At 44.5% G+C, this 18,453-nt stretch overlaps 1 protein-coding gene across 5 annotated transcripts in view; it reads right to left on the bottom strand.

Annotated features, from left to right (window-relative positions):
• Positions 1 to 2,409: 2,409 nt before the first annotated feature.
• LOC113817908 (nucleolar protein dao-5) overlaps positions 2,410 to 18,453 on the bottom strand; it is a 46,803-nt gene continuing 30,759 nt past the window's right edge. Inside the window, exons 2-9 of one of the 5 annotated variants that reach the window (XM_070137668.1) lie at positions 17,701 to 18,348; positions 7,843 to 10,315; positions 7,420 to 7,612; positions 6,169 to 6,257; positions 5,850 to 5,879; positions 5,164 to 5,282; positions 4,002 to 4,301; positions 2,410 to 2,642 (exon numbers count right to left, since the gene is read on the bottom strand). In XM_070137668.1, coding sequence (XP_069993769.1) covers positions 2,425 to 2,642; positions 4,002 to 4,301; positions 5,164 to 5,282; positions 5,850 to 5,879; positions 6,169 to 6,257; positions 7,420 to 7,612; positions 7,843 to 10,315; positions 17,701 to 17,758 — 3,480 coding nt within the window. In that variant the 5' untranslated portion in view covers positions 17,759 to 18,348 and the 3' untranslated portion in view covers positions 2,410 to 2,424. Of the gene's footprint in view, positions 2,643 to 4,001; positions 4,302 to 5,163; positions 5,283 to 5,849; positions 5,880 to 6,168; positions 6,258 to 7,419; positions 7,613 to 7,842; positions 10,316 to 17,700; positions 18,349 to 18,453 lie in introns of those variants that run through there. The other 4 variants (XM_070137669.1, XM_070137671.1, XM_070137670.1 and 1 more) reach the window with 4 other exon arrangements.

The raw sequence follows: 18,453 nt of genomic DNA, 5'->3' as shown, positions 1-18,453 counted from the left end.
TTCTCTGCTTCTTCCCCTCACTATTCCTTATTCCTTCATTCTTAAAAGCCTTCCCTCCCCTCCTCCCTTCTATTTCTCTTATTCGTACTTTACAAGCTAAAGCCCCGGCCTACAATATACAGTAGACAGTGAGCCAAAGATTCACTGACAAGCGAAACCACCGAAGCAAATGAGAATCTCCCAATATACCGTATATATTTATGCATTTCCTTCTGCTTCACTAAACCCCGACACATTCGTGATCTAATTCGAGAACTCGGAACACATGCCTGCCAGCTACGACGCATTAATACAGGTAATTAAATTTCAAATTTCGGATTGACCAAATTAAACTCGGATCATTACATGAACGCACAGTCAGTCCGTTAATCCGAAACTTAAGTGTGGGATAGAGATAAGCATCCAAGGTAAACAATCAGGATAATCAATCACTTTATAATTAAGATATTCAATTAATCAACTTCAAATGCTTTCCAATTAATCAACGCAAAGGCGCTATGGCCTGCGAAATAAAATGACATATTATTCCATAATTTAAGCACTGATTTATCTTTGTCAGCGCGGTATCTGAACTCGTGGAATTAAGCTTGATAAAAATGCCGTACGATATCTTCTCAATTGGCAGATGTGATTATGGAAATTTCGTCATTTGATTACTACAGAAGTCTACTAGCTCGTGCGTCTGGCTTATAACACAGCTGTATAGACACAATGTACCTGCCAATATTATCAACTTCCTTTACTTTGCAATCCTTTTTTCGACAAGCTCACCTACTTATCTTTTATTTCACTGACTGGCATATAACAGCATATTAAACTATACTGACATTTCACTTGATTATAATCTGTAATTCATTGCACATAATTTAAAATCTAACAACAAACTTATTTTTTGACCCATAATCACACAATTTACTACGAACATCATGAGAAGTTTAAGAAGTGATTTTTCATGTCTTTCAATAAAAGAAATCAGTGGTGATTAGTAGGCTACCTTGATGTGATTTTTCATGTCTTTCAATAAAAGAAATCAATCAAGGTAGCCCACTAATCACCACTATCTCTTTCTTCATTTCTTCTTCACTGGTCCTGTGACTCAAAGCAGTATATATTGACCACATCTCCCAAACACATTTCTCTTCAATGAGATACTATGATATTTAAAAATGTCTTTATGAAGAACTTCCTCTAACTCCTAGCAAACATATATCCTAGAAACAATCTCTCAGAATATAGAAACAAATGATGATCTACTTCATGCAAATGATACTGCTTTTCTCTTTTGTGTTTGAAAACCAAATAACACTCTCGAACAAGGTCTAGAAAAGCATACAGACCTTGCTCCCGAACAACCCCCAAACTTTTGTCAAAACTCTCATCCAAACAAATATCACTTTTCACCCAGGGTTTTCAATATATAAAAATGTTTACTATGACCCTAGATTTCCTTGTACCTCGGAAAAAAATGTTTAAATCTACTTTACCTAAAGTGTGTGACAAAATGTAGTAAAATAATTTGTAATACTTCTAGTATGTTGTATTTAGACACAAGAATTGTAACATCCTCCTCTTTCGATTATTATTATAACTTAGTAATGAAAAATCCTTTTACAGATAAAAGCATAGGGAATTTTTTTTTACAAATTTTCACAATTAATAAAAACTAAAGGATACTACAGAAGGTAACTTTCAATTAATGTAATGAAATCTATTTATCTACGGAAACATGTTAACTATGATCCAAGATTTCCTTGTACATGAAGAAATTTTTATATCTAAATCATCTAGTTTGTGACTAGTAGCAAAATAACTCCCTATATTTCTAATATGTTGCATTCAAATGCAAATACTGTAACAACAGCATTTTTTCATTACTGAAAATAAATATATAATTATGGCTTTATAATGGAAAGCATTTTAGAAATAAATAGTATAGGTAAAAAGACTTTACCAAATTATTTCTAATAATACTAAATACTAAATTGTAATAATACTAGGAGGTAAGGAGGTTACAATAAATGAAATGAAATCTGCTTAGCTAGGTTAAAGGTGTCTAGAACCTATTACCATATATATATATTTATGTGCTAAAATGTATGTTCATATGTAATATACAAATATTGAAAACACTGCTACCTTCTATCAATATAAATTTTGCCTAATGAGGTACACTGACTATAATATGTTAGTGAGCAGGAAGTTTCTCTTTGACATAATAATACCTCTGGCAAAATTCCAGATAGATATTTACCAATGCAGTAGATCAAATACACTGGCAGAAAATCCCATAATGCACAAACCAGACCCGAAGATGGAATCGAGGACGATTCCGAAGCTGTTGTCTCACTTTCTTCAATAAATCTAGTTTGTGCATTGTGGGTTTTTCTACCATAGTATCAACACGGTAGAGTGTTTTTCCATTCATCAAATACACTCTAAAGTGGATGTTGTTGATATTACTACACAGAACAAAAGACTGTACTTACCTCTGACTCCATCGGAAGAGTTGTCCTCCTCAGGTTCATTGAAGGAGGTCTTCCTACTGCCTGCTCGTCTTCTGGGTGAGGAGCCAGGAGTCAAGCCCTGGAGGACCTCCCCAGCGTTCCGTAACACAGCTTCACGAGCTGCTCGGAATCCACTCGCTGTCATCAAAATCAAGCATTAGTTAGAAATGAAAATAATGCATCTTGTATTATGTGCTGGAATAACTAGGAAGTTCACTTACAGAAGGAGTGTGATCTGGTCTACATTTTACAAAGCTGGTTACATAGAGTAGGCCATTACAGAGAATTCCTTCCTGACAAAGCAACATTTTACAGTATATGAGGAATATATTTGGAAATTACTTTGGAAAAGGGTATTATGAAGGACAAATCTGTTTCTTAAAAAAAGAAAAGATAAAAAAATGTAATGACCATATTTATGTCTTCAGCTTAGTGCATAACAAAAATCATTCAGAATATTCAGGTCTAGACAAAGGGATTGGTCATGTATGTAAAGTAGGCACCTTAGAGCTACTAAATTCAGTATGACAGAATTTGAAGAGAAAATAATGTACATCATAAACACTGGATTTCCTAAACAGGATGAACCATGTATTCAGGCACAAGTGTAATACACATATACATGAATTATAGACGTAGCATAATCTACATACAGTATAAATAATTAAGCCAAAAATGCCTTTTCTTTTGAATATATCTATAAATATTATCTACATAATTCTATCTAACAGTTTTATGAATTCACATTTTGTTTTCTTTAGGTCAGTGCCTTTCAATGGAAGAGCAGTTTCTTAAAAAAAAGTCAAATAGTTATATTCCCTCTTTCCTGGCATATTATGCTAATATGTCTTATTCAGCTACGCATTCTTGGTCATCTGAGTATTCTGATTCTTTTAACATGGTGAAGGTAGGTTTCAGTGGATGACACTAAGACAGTTTTTAAAGACAGAGACAACAAACTGAAGGAAAGAGACTTCACAGACATTACAAGGGAACATGATATTAAATTTAACAGATCATGTTCTTGCAAAACTCATTACTTGACAGACAATATAACCTTTTGTTTCTTGACAGTGGCAGAACATGTAAGGCTATTTCTATAAAATCATGCAGTCCCAAAAATATGCACAGCAGAAAAAGATGCCTTCCATGTTTTGCAGTCTTTATGAATATCACACACATGTGATGATCAAACATGGTGGGGTAGCTAACAAGCACAGCATTCAACAGCCTACAGATCATGCTATTTATGCCTCTATTCTGAAACAGCTTTTGTGTTGTTATCAGACAAGGAAGCAAAATCTTTGTATAAGCAAATTGGCAATCATAAATCAAATAAATAAACAAATGCAAAAAAACAAAAACATACTCGTCTGATACACACACATATATATTTGCATATATGAATTTCTCAAGAGCGGTTTCAAAAATATGTTGGGCACGTAGGTTTCAGTGACGATTAGGATTTCACTATGAGGTTGGAGAGCTTGTTAGTACCTAGGTCCTGCTCCTCAGTGGGGGTTCCTGCAGTTGGGGGGGTCACAGCCTGGTGGTTGTTAAGGGCGTGTGCATGGGCCACCTCCTCCATGGTAACTGGCTGTGTTCTGAAGCGAGTGGATCGGGAACGCCGACGTGAACCCTGAACACTGTCGGTGGGGAGAGCTGCTGGTCTGCGCTCTTCCTCCAACATGCGGGTCCAAAGGGCCACACGTGCCCCCACACTGTTACTGTCCCAGGTCTTGTGTTTTTCATCCTGACTGCTACTAGAGCCTCCTGTGGTGCCACCCATCCATGGCACTAGTTATTGGAGCATATTAGGTCAGGTCAGGCAGAAGGAGATTGAATGGGGAAGTAACAGAACTTTTTCCTTTTTTATTTTCGTAAGTTATACCTCAAGGTTATAGGATAAGCAGAGTCAGGCTTTCCAATTGTGGGCACAGAATTTTTTTTAGAGGAAATAATTCCAATGCTATATATGCTGTAAGGATTACCACAGTTTTGGTAAAGCCATTCTCCTGAACATGTTATTATGGATTAGTAAAATCTATGTGAAATATGAAATTCCTTTCAATATCTGTTTTGTTATGGGTACATTTTCATCCTAATTCTTTGTTGTTTTGTGTTAAAAGTCATGTCTTTCACTTTTATTACTACGGTCATTTATTATAAAGATAACATATTTAAATAAAGCCTAAATTAAAATTAATCATGAGCACAATTAAAGAGCAAAGAACCAATATTAATTAAACTTCATATAAAAAACCTGTGGTACTTTTATGATGCAAAGTAACTGAAAGACAGGATAACGTGTGATGGTGTGCCATATGGAAACTGCAGCAGCAGGTGGCAGTAGCAGCTTCATTCCGCCAGTATCACGTGACAGTATGACTTTAGGTTAAAGGGCCATGTCATAGCACAGGGCTAGTAGCAGGCCTGAAGCCTAAAACAACATGCACATGCAATAAAAAAGAAACTCAAGCTGACTGATCTTGTAGGATCACAGAATGAGTGTTTCAGATCAAAATGCGAGTTGGCATGAAATAGCTGCACCTTGTGGGTACCTCTAGAAAGTTATTGTCATGGGAGTTGCAAAATCAGTCAAATCAGGGTTGCCCACTATAACATTCCAACTCAAGGAAAGGTCTCTCTGGTAACTCACGTGATTCTCTTCGTGCTGGTGTGCAGTCCGAGTCGTGAGAGGCTGATGCAGAGTCAGAAGCATCAGCCATTCTTGCTGCCTGACTCACCTCATCCTCTGTCACAGGTTGAGTTGCGTGCCTGGTGGGAGAATGGGTTGTAATTAACGAAGTTGTTCAGATTTTGGATATTCAGTGATTGACCATACATTATTATTTGTTTCTTAAAGCATCACATTAATTTATTTTCAAAAATAATTACAAAAGTAACCATAATTTTTCCACATTTGACGCATGTGATTGATGAAGCAAACTATTCTAAAGTTAGTGAAAAATTACACAATGATAAATACAGTTCACTTCACAAACACACAACTAGTGATAAGAGGTTGGCACATTATTGTTGATGTTACTACATATTGCAAAGAGATCACAAAGTGTGTACAAATTATGCAATACATACTACATGTGTAGCTTGAGAGTGAAAACACTAATATAAGCTGTGTAATCAACTCCTTTAAAAAGATATTTTATAATCAACAACTTTTGTATAAGAAATACATCAGTTTTGCGGAGGAAGAAGTAACAACTTTTGTATAAGAAATACATCAGTTTTGCGGAGGAAGAAGTAACAAAGAAAATAAGAGCGTTAGACAACTACTATACATGAAGCACCTACTTTTATTGTAAAAATATATTAGTCTCTTACGTTTCAAAGAAGTTTGCTATCTTGTCACATCTAGGAAATGACATGAAATTCATATTACTTTCACTATATTCTATAAAGTTTTTAGAAAGAAAAAAAACTATGAAAGGACAAATGACAATGGTCAAGTTATCTATAGTGTATGAACTGTCTCTAGCTAAATGTCATAATCAAAACATTATTGTCAAACTTACATTTGGAGTATAAAAGAAAAACAATCTGAGACATTTTCCAGTCATAATCAGAATAAACTGTGAAAATAAACAATATGAAGTTGATTTGGCATTTAGAAATAATAATTTATATTAATAAGTTCACTGACCTTGTTCCTCGTTCTCTTCTACTTCCAAAGCGTGTGGAACGAGTAGATCCTGAGCTCGTGTCTCCAGGTTTCTTCTGCTCACGCTCCAACTGTAAGAAAGAATACACAAGAGCTGTACTTCAAACAAGCAAATGTATCAATGTCTGGCCCACATGGTCTCTACAACATCCTCATCCTATACCTGTCTTGGTTTTACCCTTTCATCTGCCTCTCCTGTCCTTTTCCATCCCTTTCTTTTCACATAACCATACTATTTCAACCTTACTCCTTTCCTTACTCCATGCCATCAACTTCAATATTCTCATCTTAACTGATTCTAACATTCTTCTATCACCCTGCTTCATTGGTCATTCCTCTGTGCCATATACCATTACTGACTAAATACAGTCTCCCTAGCCCACAGTTACACTTCTAATTCAGCACAGCATATACCACTTATATCTAAGTTTGCTCTATGTTGTTTTTCTTCTACCAATTACTACTACTTATGGGCCTCCTGTTTCATCTACTCTGTCTCCTAAATAACAAAAGAACTGTGTTCCCTGCATGTTTACAATTTCCTACCTTCATCATTCTTAGATTTTCACCCTCACTTGCTGATACCAGATTTCTACTACATTAGTGATAAAAAGTCTGTTTTTCTCCACAAGCTTCAATTCCTGAACACTTTTGTGAATCCAATTACTGCACTGTGTGCACCCAGTTTGAAGTCTAGTCCTTTTCACTCTTGTCATAATATTTGTCTTGCTAACATTCAACCTCAGCTCTTTGCTTCCTATCACTACATTTCCATCTCTTTCGTTCTCTCCTCAATTATTTCATCAGAAAAAATCATCAGCATACAATTCCTACAGTTGCTGTCACTTCTAATTCTAAGACTACAACAAAAAGCAATGGATGGAATACCAAATCCTGATGCACACCTACCATTACTTCAAAGCTATCTGACATTTCACAACCTATCATTACCACTGCTTTAAAAACAAAATCCAGAAAGAGAATTAAGAGTTTTAATATGTCTAGTAGAAATGAGTTTAGTGAGATTGCTCAACACAAATTTTAAGTACTTACTAAGAAGAGTATCAGTAACCTTGTGTAAATAGAATATGTACTAGCTAATTCAATTCTTTTGTACTTCCTGCCATGAAGACTTTTTGTTTTGATATATATATGATCAAAGCGAAGTAAAAAGGAGATAGCCATCCTTGTATGATTCATAGCATAGGGCAAACTAATTTATTTTCAATTTACCTGTGCAAAGAATGCAGCTCTCTGTGAAACAGAGGACGGGGTGTCGGGCGTGGAGTCAAGGCTGGAGGTCATGGCACTGTTGAAGGCCTCTACCACTGGACGGTCCAAAAATGCTTCGTTGATGGCCTCGGCACTCTCCCCTGTTGATGCTGGTTCTGCCACCAAGCTGTAGGCTCCGTTTCGCCTACTCTCTCTGAAAGGGCCGTTTGAGTCAGTAGCAATTGTGATAGTGACGATGGAACTGGTGAAAGAAGTAATACTAGTTGCAATATCTCAATTATAATAAGAACAACAATTGCAATGACAAATATAATAAAATGGAAGTTATGGTACTAGTCGATTCGCTATCACAGTATTTACGTGCAAATAAGAGAAAATGAAACAAGACACATTAGTCAGGTTTTACCCTTAGTCAGATCATACCTTTCAGTCTCCGGTGTCCTGATGTTGTTTAGGAAGGCAGATGTGACCTTGGGTCGTGCCCCTGGACTGCGAGTGGGCGTTGGGGATCTCGGCGCAGGAGGTCGAACTGGCTCCTGTCGAGCGGCTTCCATGCCCGCCACGCGTTCAGCTACACTCAGAGGTCGCTCCCCTGACCGGGCCACTGTGGCGTCCTCCCTTTTGGTGAGAGCCACGAGGGAAGGACTAACGGGCCGCATAGGGGTGCTGTTGGGGGACTCCGCCTCAGCGTCACCGGGGCCTAATGACCGCCGAGATCTCAAGATTGCGCCCAGTTCGCTGTCCATTTGGTCGAAGCGTGCAGGTGAGTGTGCGCCGCGCTTCTTTAAAATGCCGTGCGCAGGAGTGGCGGTGGGCGCGGGGGGAGAGCGCCCCCTCATCCTGATTGCAGACTCAGGGGCAGAGTCACTTCTGACCCTGACACTAGGCAGGTCACCCTCTACATCTTCCCCATCGGACACATGAAGCCGCAGACGCACGCCGTCTGTGGTGTCTCGACGCTTGAGGATTGGACGTAACTCCCCCTCGCCTTCGCTGTCATATCTAGGCGACCTCTTAAGGATAGGATTGGGCGAGATGACGCCCTCTGAGCGGTCAAGGTCCTCTCTGCTGCGACCACCCTTCAGGATGGATCTGGGTCTGTCATCCAGCTCATCGTCGGTCGAAGATTTTTTCTTCAAGATCGGACGAGGTTCGAAGTGTTCTAACTCCTCGGCGCTGCTCTTTTTCTTGAGGATGGGCCGAGGCTCACCCTCCTGCGCATCCAGACTAGAGGTGCGGGAGGATGTCTTACGCTTGAGGATGCCATGCGGCTCCGGGGTGGTGGGGCGATCCGGCATCACATCCTCGCGGGAGGACCGGCGTTTCAGGATGGACTGCGGGTCCGGGGAGTTTGTGCGCGGGGAATCCCCATCCAGGGAGCAGCGGCGCGGCCTGCACCTGCCGCTGCCTCGGTGCTCGGGGCTTCTGAGGGGAGAAGTGTCGGATCCCTCATCCTCTTCATCCTCGAGATGACGGTGCTGGAGACCAAGCACAACTTCCTCTGGCGGCGGAGAGACACTTTCGTCCATGAAGGCAACATAATCCGGGGGCCCTGAAGGTCCAGCGGGGGCGCCGGGGATTCTCTCGACCCCTGACGCCGCTTGGCTTTCTCTCTTTGTCTCCTTCTTCTTCACTTCCTTTTCATTAGCCATCCGCTTACTTTCTTTACCACGCCCTTCAGAGCCCCCGACCCAGTTTTTCTGGCCAGTGTCAGAAAGAACACCCGTGACGGCAGCTGGCGAAGGCTGAGCCCTTTCGCTAGCCGCTTCCATGCCTGCGGCGCCCAGGTCTCGACGACGCGAGGTGCCCGGCGACTCCCTCCTGCCCGAGGATGTCACAGTGGTCAGGTACTGCTCGCACTCGTGAACCATCGTGTCAGCACTCTCGGGGGTGACGGCTGCGTCCTCTGACAGGCGGTCCGCTCGATCCATGGCATCCCTGGCACGTGCCGTAAGGGCCTCCAGTCTCGAACTCATCACCTCCGCGTTTGGTAGGGAGGGGGAGGCCAGGGGCGGCGACGAGGCTTCGCCACCCTCCGCGTCTGATGTACCCGTGGGAGTAGAGATGTCACCCGCTCTCCCCCCACTGTTGCTGTCAATCTTGAGGTTCATGTCGGACTTGGAGAGGCGGTCGCCCTTCTTGGGCTTCTGCTGCTCCCGGAAAAGGTCGCTCTTGGGCCCGGTCGCGGCGCCGTTCGTGGTCTCGTCCCGCTTCTCCCTCCGCGCCGCGAGGAAGCAGGTGCCGGTGTCAGACGGCTTCCTCAGGGACGAGCGAAGAGCCGCGGGTCGGAGTCCCTCGGGGGCGAGGGGCGGCTTGTCCAGCACTACGGAGGACGGGCGGGATGTGGGCGGGGTGCTGACCACGCCGGGGGACGCTAAGGACGTGTTGTCTTTGGGGCGAAGGACGTCGGGAATATCGGGTTTCCTCAGCGGCGCTAGTTTGGGCGGAACCTTCCGTGTGCTGAGGCCCTCCTCGTTCTCCGAGGAAGCACTCACCCGGCGCGCGCTCGAGACGTCGCCGGTCACGCTCGCGCCGAAGAGAACCTGTTGGTGGGCGTGGCGGTTGTGGCGTGAGTCGAGGGTGGAGGGCGCGGACTGCGTTCCCTGAGGACTACCCAGGGCAGGCTGGGCGGGCTGGATGGGCTGGAAGGTGTTGGGGGGAGGCACCTGAAGGGGCTGGGGGGAGGGGTGCCTGCGGGCCGCGGGCGGAGAGGGCTGGCCGGAAGGACTGGAGAGGGGCTGGCTGGAGGCGGGAGGGCTGGGCGGGGGCGTGAGGCGCGAAACCACATGTCGCACCACCTCGGGGGTCTTGAGGGGCTCAGCGGCCGCCACCGAGGGCAGACCTCCGCCCACCGGCGACAAGGGCGTTCGGCGCCGCCTCCGTCTGGGGGTGTCCTCTGGAACGGCGAAAAGAAGTGTCAGCAACAAAAGGAACTGGGTCGAGCAATCAAAACAACAGAGCAGGTAAATTAACTACTTATAAGTGATAAACCTCAACAATATAACAGAATATCATTGCATGTATTTGTATTATATACTATCTCTAATGTGTATACAAACACGTAAACACACACATAAATTTATATATATCGGACCGCTATAATTATCAATGATAACCATGTTATTTACATTCATTAATATTTCCATTAATAGTATCATGGCGACATCATTCAGCAATCACTAAAATCAGGATGAAATAATGTTTTTGAGTTGTTTTTTCCGTCCACATCAATCATCCCCCTCCTTCCCCCCACTCCCTCTCCCTCCCTTCGTCCTTTTACTCTCTTGGTCTCTCTCCTTCCCTCTCTTCCTTTCTCTTTCTCTCTCTGTCTTCCTCCCTTCTTCTCTTCCTATTTCTAGCTTCTTACCCTATCCTTCCCTCTCCCTCTCTCTTACCCTCACCCCCCTTCCTCTTTCTCACTCTCCCTCCCTTCCTCTCTTTCTCTTTTTAATCTTCCTCCCTACCCCCTTCCCTCCCTCGCCCTCTCCCCCTCCCTTCCTCTTTCACCCTCTCCCTCTCTTCGTTTCTTTCTCTCCCTCCTTCCATCCCTCCCTTCCTCTTTCATCTTCTCCCTCTCTTTCTCTCCCTCCTTCCATCCCTCCCCCTCCCCCTTTCCCTACCTCTCCCTCTCCCCCTCCCTTCCTCTTTCACTCTCTCCCTCTTTTCGTCTCTTCCTCTCCCTCCTTCCATCCTTTCCCCACCTCTCCCCCTCCCCACCTCCCCCCTCCCTCCCACTCCCCCTTCAATATCCGTCAACCTCCTTTTTAAAAAAAACCTTCACCGCACACGAAGAGCCTCCACGACCGCCCGCCCACAGCCCCGACTTCGGCCTCGACCCGCCCACACGCACGCCCACCTCGCCCACGCCCAAGGTCTCCGTCTAGGGCCCGCGCGCTGCCATCTGCCGTGCGTAGATACGTGCGCGTCTAATATGCCCCCCCCACCCCCCGTGGTTGGGGAGGTGCGGAGGGGAGGGAGAAGGGCAGAGGGATAAAGAAAGAGATAGGAGGAGTAATGAGAGAAGTTGGAAAGAAAAGGAGATGAAGGGGGCGGGAGGAGAGTAGTTTGGGGTATGGTAGAGTAGGGCAGGGTAGGGTACGGTACGGTAAGATATGGTATGGTAAGGTAAGGTAGCGTAGGGAAGAGAGAGAGAGAGAGAGAGAGAGAGAGAGAGAGAGAGAGAGAGAGAGAGAGAGAGAGAGAGAGAGAGAGAGAGAGAGAGAGAGAGAGAGAGAGAGAGAGAGAGAGAAAGAGAAACAGAGAGATGGAGGACACAAGATGAGAACAACCAGAGATGACAGGAGGACGGGAGAGGAGGGAAAGAAGGAGGGAGGGAGGGAGAGCTAAAAGTATGAAGATTTTTTTTCTTTTTAGTTTACGTAATTATAAGCTATTAACGGAAGACCTATCGCTGCGCCCACTCACATTCCCTCCCGACACGCTTGACGTCATGATGTATTCTCTCTCTTCTCTTCTCTCTCTCTCTTCATTCTCTCTCTCTCTCTTCATTCTCTCTCACTCTCTCATTCTCTCTTCTCTCTCTATCATTCTCCTTTTCATTCTCGTATTCCTCCTCCTACTCCTCCTCCTTTTTCTTCTTCATCTCCTCTTCCTCCTCCTCCTCCTCCTTCTAAACATCCAATTATTACGCCCAATCGCCAAAATTACGTCAGACCTTCCCACGTCACAGACAAAACTCGTCACATCCTTTTTTTAAAAGCCCTGGCGGCGGAGCGAAAGGCGACATTCCAGCCTCACCTTTACAGTCAAAATTATACGTTGTTTACTGTTATCTACGGTGACTTTTCTCCACCGTACTTCGGCTGTAAGGGAAAGCTGAGGAACTGTTTTTTTCTTCTCTTAATATGAAGGGAATTAAAGACACGATATTGCCTTGAATAGATACTGATAATTCTGGACATGGAGTATATGCTCTTTAAATGTCAGGTATATAGACTTGTATCTCCGCTGCACCTCTAGCTGTTTGTTTTCAACATGTACGCGTGCTCTCTTTCTTTCTCTCCTTTCCTTTACTTCTCCCTCTCGCTCCCTCCCTCCCTTTACCCCTTCCTCTTCCTCACCTTTCGTTCCCTCCTCCCTCTCCCTTCCCCTCCCTTTACCCCTTCCTCTCCCTCATCCTCCCTTTACCCCTTCCTCTCCCTCACCTTTCGTTTCCCCCTCCCTTTACCTCTCCTTCTTCCTCACCCTCCCTTTACCTCTCCTTCTTCCTCACCCTCCCTTTACCTTTCCCTCCTTTTACCCCTTCCTCTCCCTCACCTTTCGTTTCCCCCTCCCTCTCCCTCACCCTCCCTTTATCCCTCCCTCTCCCTCTCTTTCCCCCCCTCTCTCTGTGCTGTCGCTTGTGCGCGCGCGTACACCCGCTTACGTCTGTCTGCTTCTCGCTCTCTTTCCCTCACCGCCAGACATAAAAAGCCAGAAAGGAACACACACTACGGCTGTGTATGCAACATCCTCAGTGGACCCTTGTATTCACCCGGACATTCAATATTATCTTATACTAGTGTGTTACATGTCCGCTTCCCATCTCCTCCCCTCTCTTTTTTCTCTTTCGCCTCTTTCTCCCTCCCTTCGCTGTTTGTTTGTTTGCACACAGTCTTCTTTTTTTTTCTATTTCCTTCTTTCTATCTCCCTATCTATCAAGCTAGCTCCTTTTCCCTCTTTCCCTCTTCCTCTCCCGCTACACCCCTCTCTCTCTCTCTCTCGCTCCCTCTCTTCTTTTGCTCTCTCTCTCTTTCTCCGTCCTCTCTGTCCCTCCCTCCGCCCCCCCCCCTCTCTCTCTCTCTCTGCTCTCTCTCTCTCTCTCTCTCTCTCTCTCTCTCTCTCTCTCTCTCTCTCTCTCTCTCTCTCTCTCTCTCTCTCTCTCTCTCTCTCTCTCTCTCTCTCTCTCTCTCTCTCTGCCACACTCTCTCGAGTGCAATCCTTGCCACTTCCCCGGGCTGCGGAGCTGTTGTAAAGGTTTACCAAGTATCGCGACAATAACACGGTGAATAGAGTCTCTTTATCGAATGTTGTCAATTTTTGTCTGTGCTGCCGTGGCCTCAATCTGCGTTCGAATTCTCGCACGCTGACTTCCTCCTCGTTGTTTCTTTTTATTCTATTTATTTTTTCGCTTCATTTTCCTCCCCAGTGAAGCCTCTGGAAGCAACTAGTTTGTAAATGTACAAAAATATTCCACATTAACCTAAACTTCTAACAGACAAGAAAATGCAGAGAAATCAGTCGAAGATTTGACAAAGCAAAAACAAAAAGAAAGAAAAAAAATCGCGCGTTCGAATCCCTTGCCGAGCGCCATCGAATTCGCAGCGTTATTTTTGGGGTCCAGGCGAGTTTTTTTTTACTCCCTTCGTATTCACTCGAGACGACTTCGCTTCCGCATCAATACACGCAGTTACGGATTTTATTCTTGTGAATAAACGTTCCTCTTTCGTGATTTCAGTAACCCATAATCACAGTTATACAACAATGCCAAGGGAATACGGAACATATGAAGAGGAAGAGAGAAAAATGAAGATAAAGCCCATGAATAAGACAAACAAAACATTACGAGTAGACCGAACAATTAATCATGCTATGGTTCTCGTGCCACAGATCAGTTAGCGAGACCTTGTGGGGCATGGGGAACGACGGAGGATGGGGGGGGGGGGGAGGGTAGAGAGACGAAGAAAAGTATATGTGACGTAATGGCCGATGGATGGACGGAAAAAGGAGACGAAGGGAGATATAACACAACGTGAAATGATGTGATACATTATGATAAAAAAAATAATGAAAAATGATGATAATGATGATAAAAATAATAATAATAATATAAATAATAATATCAATAATATAATAATAATAACAATAACAACAACATCAACCATAAAACTCATGATAATAACATAAAAAACATACAAGAGAACAGCACTCGGCGCGGCTCATGCGACCCTCATCAATGCCGACTCTCTCGGGCTTCCACGTCCTAATATGCACAAACACCAACTCAAGTCAATAAATAAACAAACAATGCAACCAAATTGTATGCTCGTATTCCCTCCCTCCCCTTCGCTCTTGGTTCTTTACTCCTTCCCTCCGTCTCCCTTCTCTCTCTTCGTTCTTTGCTCATTTCCTCCTTTTCCCTTTCCTCTTTCTCTCCTTCTCCCTTCTCTTTCTTCTGTCTTCGTCCCTTCCCTCCTTTTCCCTTTCCCCTCCCTTCTTTGGTCTTTCCCTTCTCCCTTCTCTTTCTTCTTTCTTTGCCCCTTCCCTCCTTTTCCCTTTCCCCTCCCTTCTTTGGTCTTTCCCTTCTCCTTTCTCTTTCTTCGTTCTTTGTCCCTTCCCTCCTTTTCCCTTTCCCCTCCCTTCTTTGGTCTTTCCCTTCTCCCTTCTCTTTCTTCGTTATTTACTCCTTCCCTCCTTCTCCGTTATATCTATTCGTTCTTTGCGCCTTCCCTCCTTCTCCTTTCTCTTTCTTCTTTCTTTGCTCCTTCCCTCCTTTTCCCTTTCCTCTTTCTCTCCTTCTCCCTTCTCTCTCTTCGTTCTTTGCTCCTTCCCTCCTTTTCCCTTTCCTCTCCCTTCTTTAGTCTTTCCCTTCTCCCTTCTCTTTCTTCGTTATTTGCTCCTTCCCTCCTTCGCCCTTACATCTCTTCGTTCTTTGCTCCTTCCCTCCTTCTCCCTTCTCTCTCTTCCCTCTTCGCTCTTTCCCTCCTTCTCCCTTCTATACACGAAAACCAGAGAAAAATGCTAATATGGGCGAAAATATAAATTCAAGGAGTAATGAATGTTTAGTGTGTTCGAATGCATATATGTAAGGCTATTGTGGAAGAGGGAGGATGTGGGAGGAAGCAAGAGGGTTTGGGAAGAAGAGATGGAGAGTGGGAAGGAAGGAGGGAGAGGTGAGAAGGAAAAAGAGAGGGAAGGAGGGAGAGAAGGGAAGATAGAGGGTTGGAGAAGGAGACTACACATATCCACATACATTGAGACATAGAGAGAGAGAGAGAGAGAGAGAGAGAGAGATAGAGATAAGGGAGATAGATATAGAAATACTGATAGAGAGAGAGAGAGAGAGAGAGAGAGAGAGGGAGAGAGAGAGAGAGAGAATGAGATATATATATATATATATATATATATATATATAGAGAGAGAGAGAGAGAGAGAGAGAGAGAGAGAGAGAGAGAGAGAGAGACAGACAGACAGAGATAGAGCGCGACAGAGAGAGAGAGAGTAAAGGAAGGAGAGAGGAGCAAAGAGAAAGAAAACACACCACAAAAAGTGAGATACGAAAAAAAAAGAAGACGCAAAAGTACCCAGCGCCTTTTTTATACGTTCGCTCTGTTTACAAGCATAACTGAGCAGTAAAAGAGATATACTGTCTACGGCCAGACTCCCCAAAGTGTAAAATACGAGCGCACTTTCGAAGGCTTTGAATCCGAAAACGAAAATTGCATCATGCCGAGAAGGAGCCGCGACGCACCATCCTAAATACCCCGCAATTAAGCCTTAAACTGCGCGCATCTCGACCGTTATTCATTTTGCAATTGCTGTGATATAGTTTTCATTCTTTGCAAAATAAAAAGAAGGGGGGGGGAGGATGCGGAAATTCCTGACACCGCCAGACTTTATTGCAAAGAACGAGGACCATAAATCACTACTGCACTCTATTCCAGACATTATAAATCATATTCCAATATCAATATGTGCGCCGAAAGAAAAAATATTTCTCTCCGCCTCCTCATCTCACACTCTCTCCGTTTTCTTCTTTCTCTCTCTCTCTCTGTCTCTCTCTCTCTCTCCTCTCTCTCTTTCTCTCCTCTCTCTCTCTCTCTCTCTCTCTCCTCTCTCTCTTTCTCTCCTCTCTCTTTCTTTCTCTCTCTCTTTCTCTCTCTCTTTCTCTCTCTCTTTCTCTCTCTTTCTCTCTTTCTCTCTCTCTTTCTCTCTCTCTCTCTTCTCTCTTTCTTTCTCCCTTTCTCTTTCTCTCGCTCTCCTCCTCTTCCTCTCTTTCTCCCTCTCTCTCTCTCTCTCCTCCTCTCTGTCTCTCTTTCTCCACTCTTCCTGACCTCGCTCCTCTCTCTCTCTCTCTTTCTTTCTCCTCTCTTTCTCTCTCTCTCTCTCTCCTCTCTCTCTCTCTCTCTCTCTCTCTCTCTTTCTCTCTCTCTCTCTCTCTCCTTCTCTTCTTCTTCTCTCTCTTCTTCTCTCTCTCTCTCTCTTCCTCTTCTCTCTTCTCTCTTTCTTCTTTCCCTCCTTCTCTCTCTCTCTCTCTTCCTTCCTTCCTCTTTCCTTCTCTCTCTCTCTCTCCTCCTCTTCCTCTCTCTTTCTCTTCCTTCCTCTTTCTCTTCTCCTCTACCTTCTCTTTCTTTCTCTCTTCTCTCTTCCTTCTTCTTCTCCTCTCTCTCTCTCTCTCTCTCTCTCTCTTTCTCTCTCTCCTCTCTTACCCCCTCTCCCTGTCTCCCTCGCACACATACACACACTAGCACACCTGCATACATGCATATGTATAAATGTAAAACTATGCATATACTTACGCGTGTACATATATACCGAGTGAGTGGAAGAGAAAGAGAACGGTAGATAGAACGATAGATAGAACGAGGGAGAGAAAGAGAGAAAGAAAGGGAGGGAGGAAGAGAGGGAGGGGCAGAAAAAGAGGGGGGCAGAGAGAGGAAGAGGGACAGAGAGAGAGAGAGAGAGGCAGGGAGAGAGAGAGAGGACTAGAGAGAGAGAGAGGACTTGAGAGAGAGAGAGGACTAGAGAGAGAGAGAGGCAGAGAGAGAGAGAGAGGCAGAGAGAGAGAGAGGCAGAGAGAGAGAGAGAGAGGCAGAGAGAGAGAGAGAGAGGCAGAGAGAGAGAGAGGCAGAGAGAGAGAGAGAGAGAGAGAGAGGCAGAGAGAGAGAGAGAGAGAGGCAGAGAGAGAGAGGCAGAGAAAGAGAGGCAGAGAAAGAGAGAGAGAGAGAGAGAGAGAGAGAGAGAGAGAGAGAGAGAGAGAGAGAGAGAGAGAGAGAGAGAGAGAGAGAGAGAGAGAGAGAGAGAGAGAGAAAGAAAGAAAGAAAGAAAGAAAGAAAGAAAGAAAGAAAGAAAGAAAGAAAGAAAGAAAGAAAGAAAGAAAGAGAAAGAGAGACGAGAATAATAATAATAATAATAATAATAACAATAATGATCATAATAATCCAAATAATGACAATAATTAGAAACAGAAACCAGAAAGAGAAACCCCAAGCGACCACACTCACCCCCGCGGGCCCGATCCCAAGCCAAGCCCCACCCGCGGGCCACTCAGCCCAGCCTTACCCCAGAACTGGAGTCGCTGCAGGAACATAGTCCTCGAATAGGCGCAGCTCGTGGTCATGGCGGCGAGGAATCCTTCAATCCTTCGCTCCGATGTGTTTTAGGAGGCCGAAGGGGGGGTAGGGGGGATGACGAGGCTTCCTCCAAGGGGACTCACACCACGTCAAGGCGTTTGGTTCTGTTTTGCATTATTCTTGACTTTTATGCCTGATTTTCTCTTTGTGCGTCTATCTTTTTATCGTCCTTGTCTCTCGGCGTGACCTTCTTCTCTGTTTAGATTCGAATCGTTCTTCCCCGTTAACGCGTTCTAGGGTCACGACAAGGTCACGGGGGTTCACGTGCCTGTCTTGGTCATCGGGTCCCGTCACGTTCCATCCGCCGAGACACGTGGAATCCGAGCAAGAAGTCACGTGCGAGTAACACCCAAACACGCACACACTCGCGTCTCTTACTCTGCAGCAGACATGAACTTCACGTCACGTCACGTCAGCTCATGCCGGTGATTCATTAAGACATGTTCGCAGCTCGGTCGGCACGTCAGGATGTCTCAGTATCACTCACGACACTGCCTGGTGCCACACTGCTTGCGTTCACGAGCTGGGGTCGCGTCGAGGAGCACTCTACCTGCACACGTTATCGCTCATAACCAGGCTAGATAACAGACAGACAAACACCGGTTAAATTAGCGGTTTATACGGATCTCCAGGGATAATAAACAAATAAACAGCGACATGTGTTCTGGCTTTGCTTAACGAC

The sequence above is a fragment of the Penaeus vannamei genome, chromosome 23 (genome assembly GCF_042767895.1).
Source record: "Penaeus vannamei isolate JL-2024 chromosome 23, ASM4276789v1, whole genome shotgun sequence".
NCBI lineage: Eukaryota > Metazoa > Arthropoda > Malacostraca > Decapoda > Penaeidae > Penaeus > Penaeus vannamei.
The sequence above is the reverse complement of the archived record's forward strand: the minus strand, read 5'-3'. Positions and strand labels throughout refer to the sequence as shown.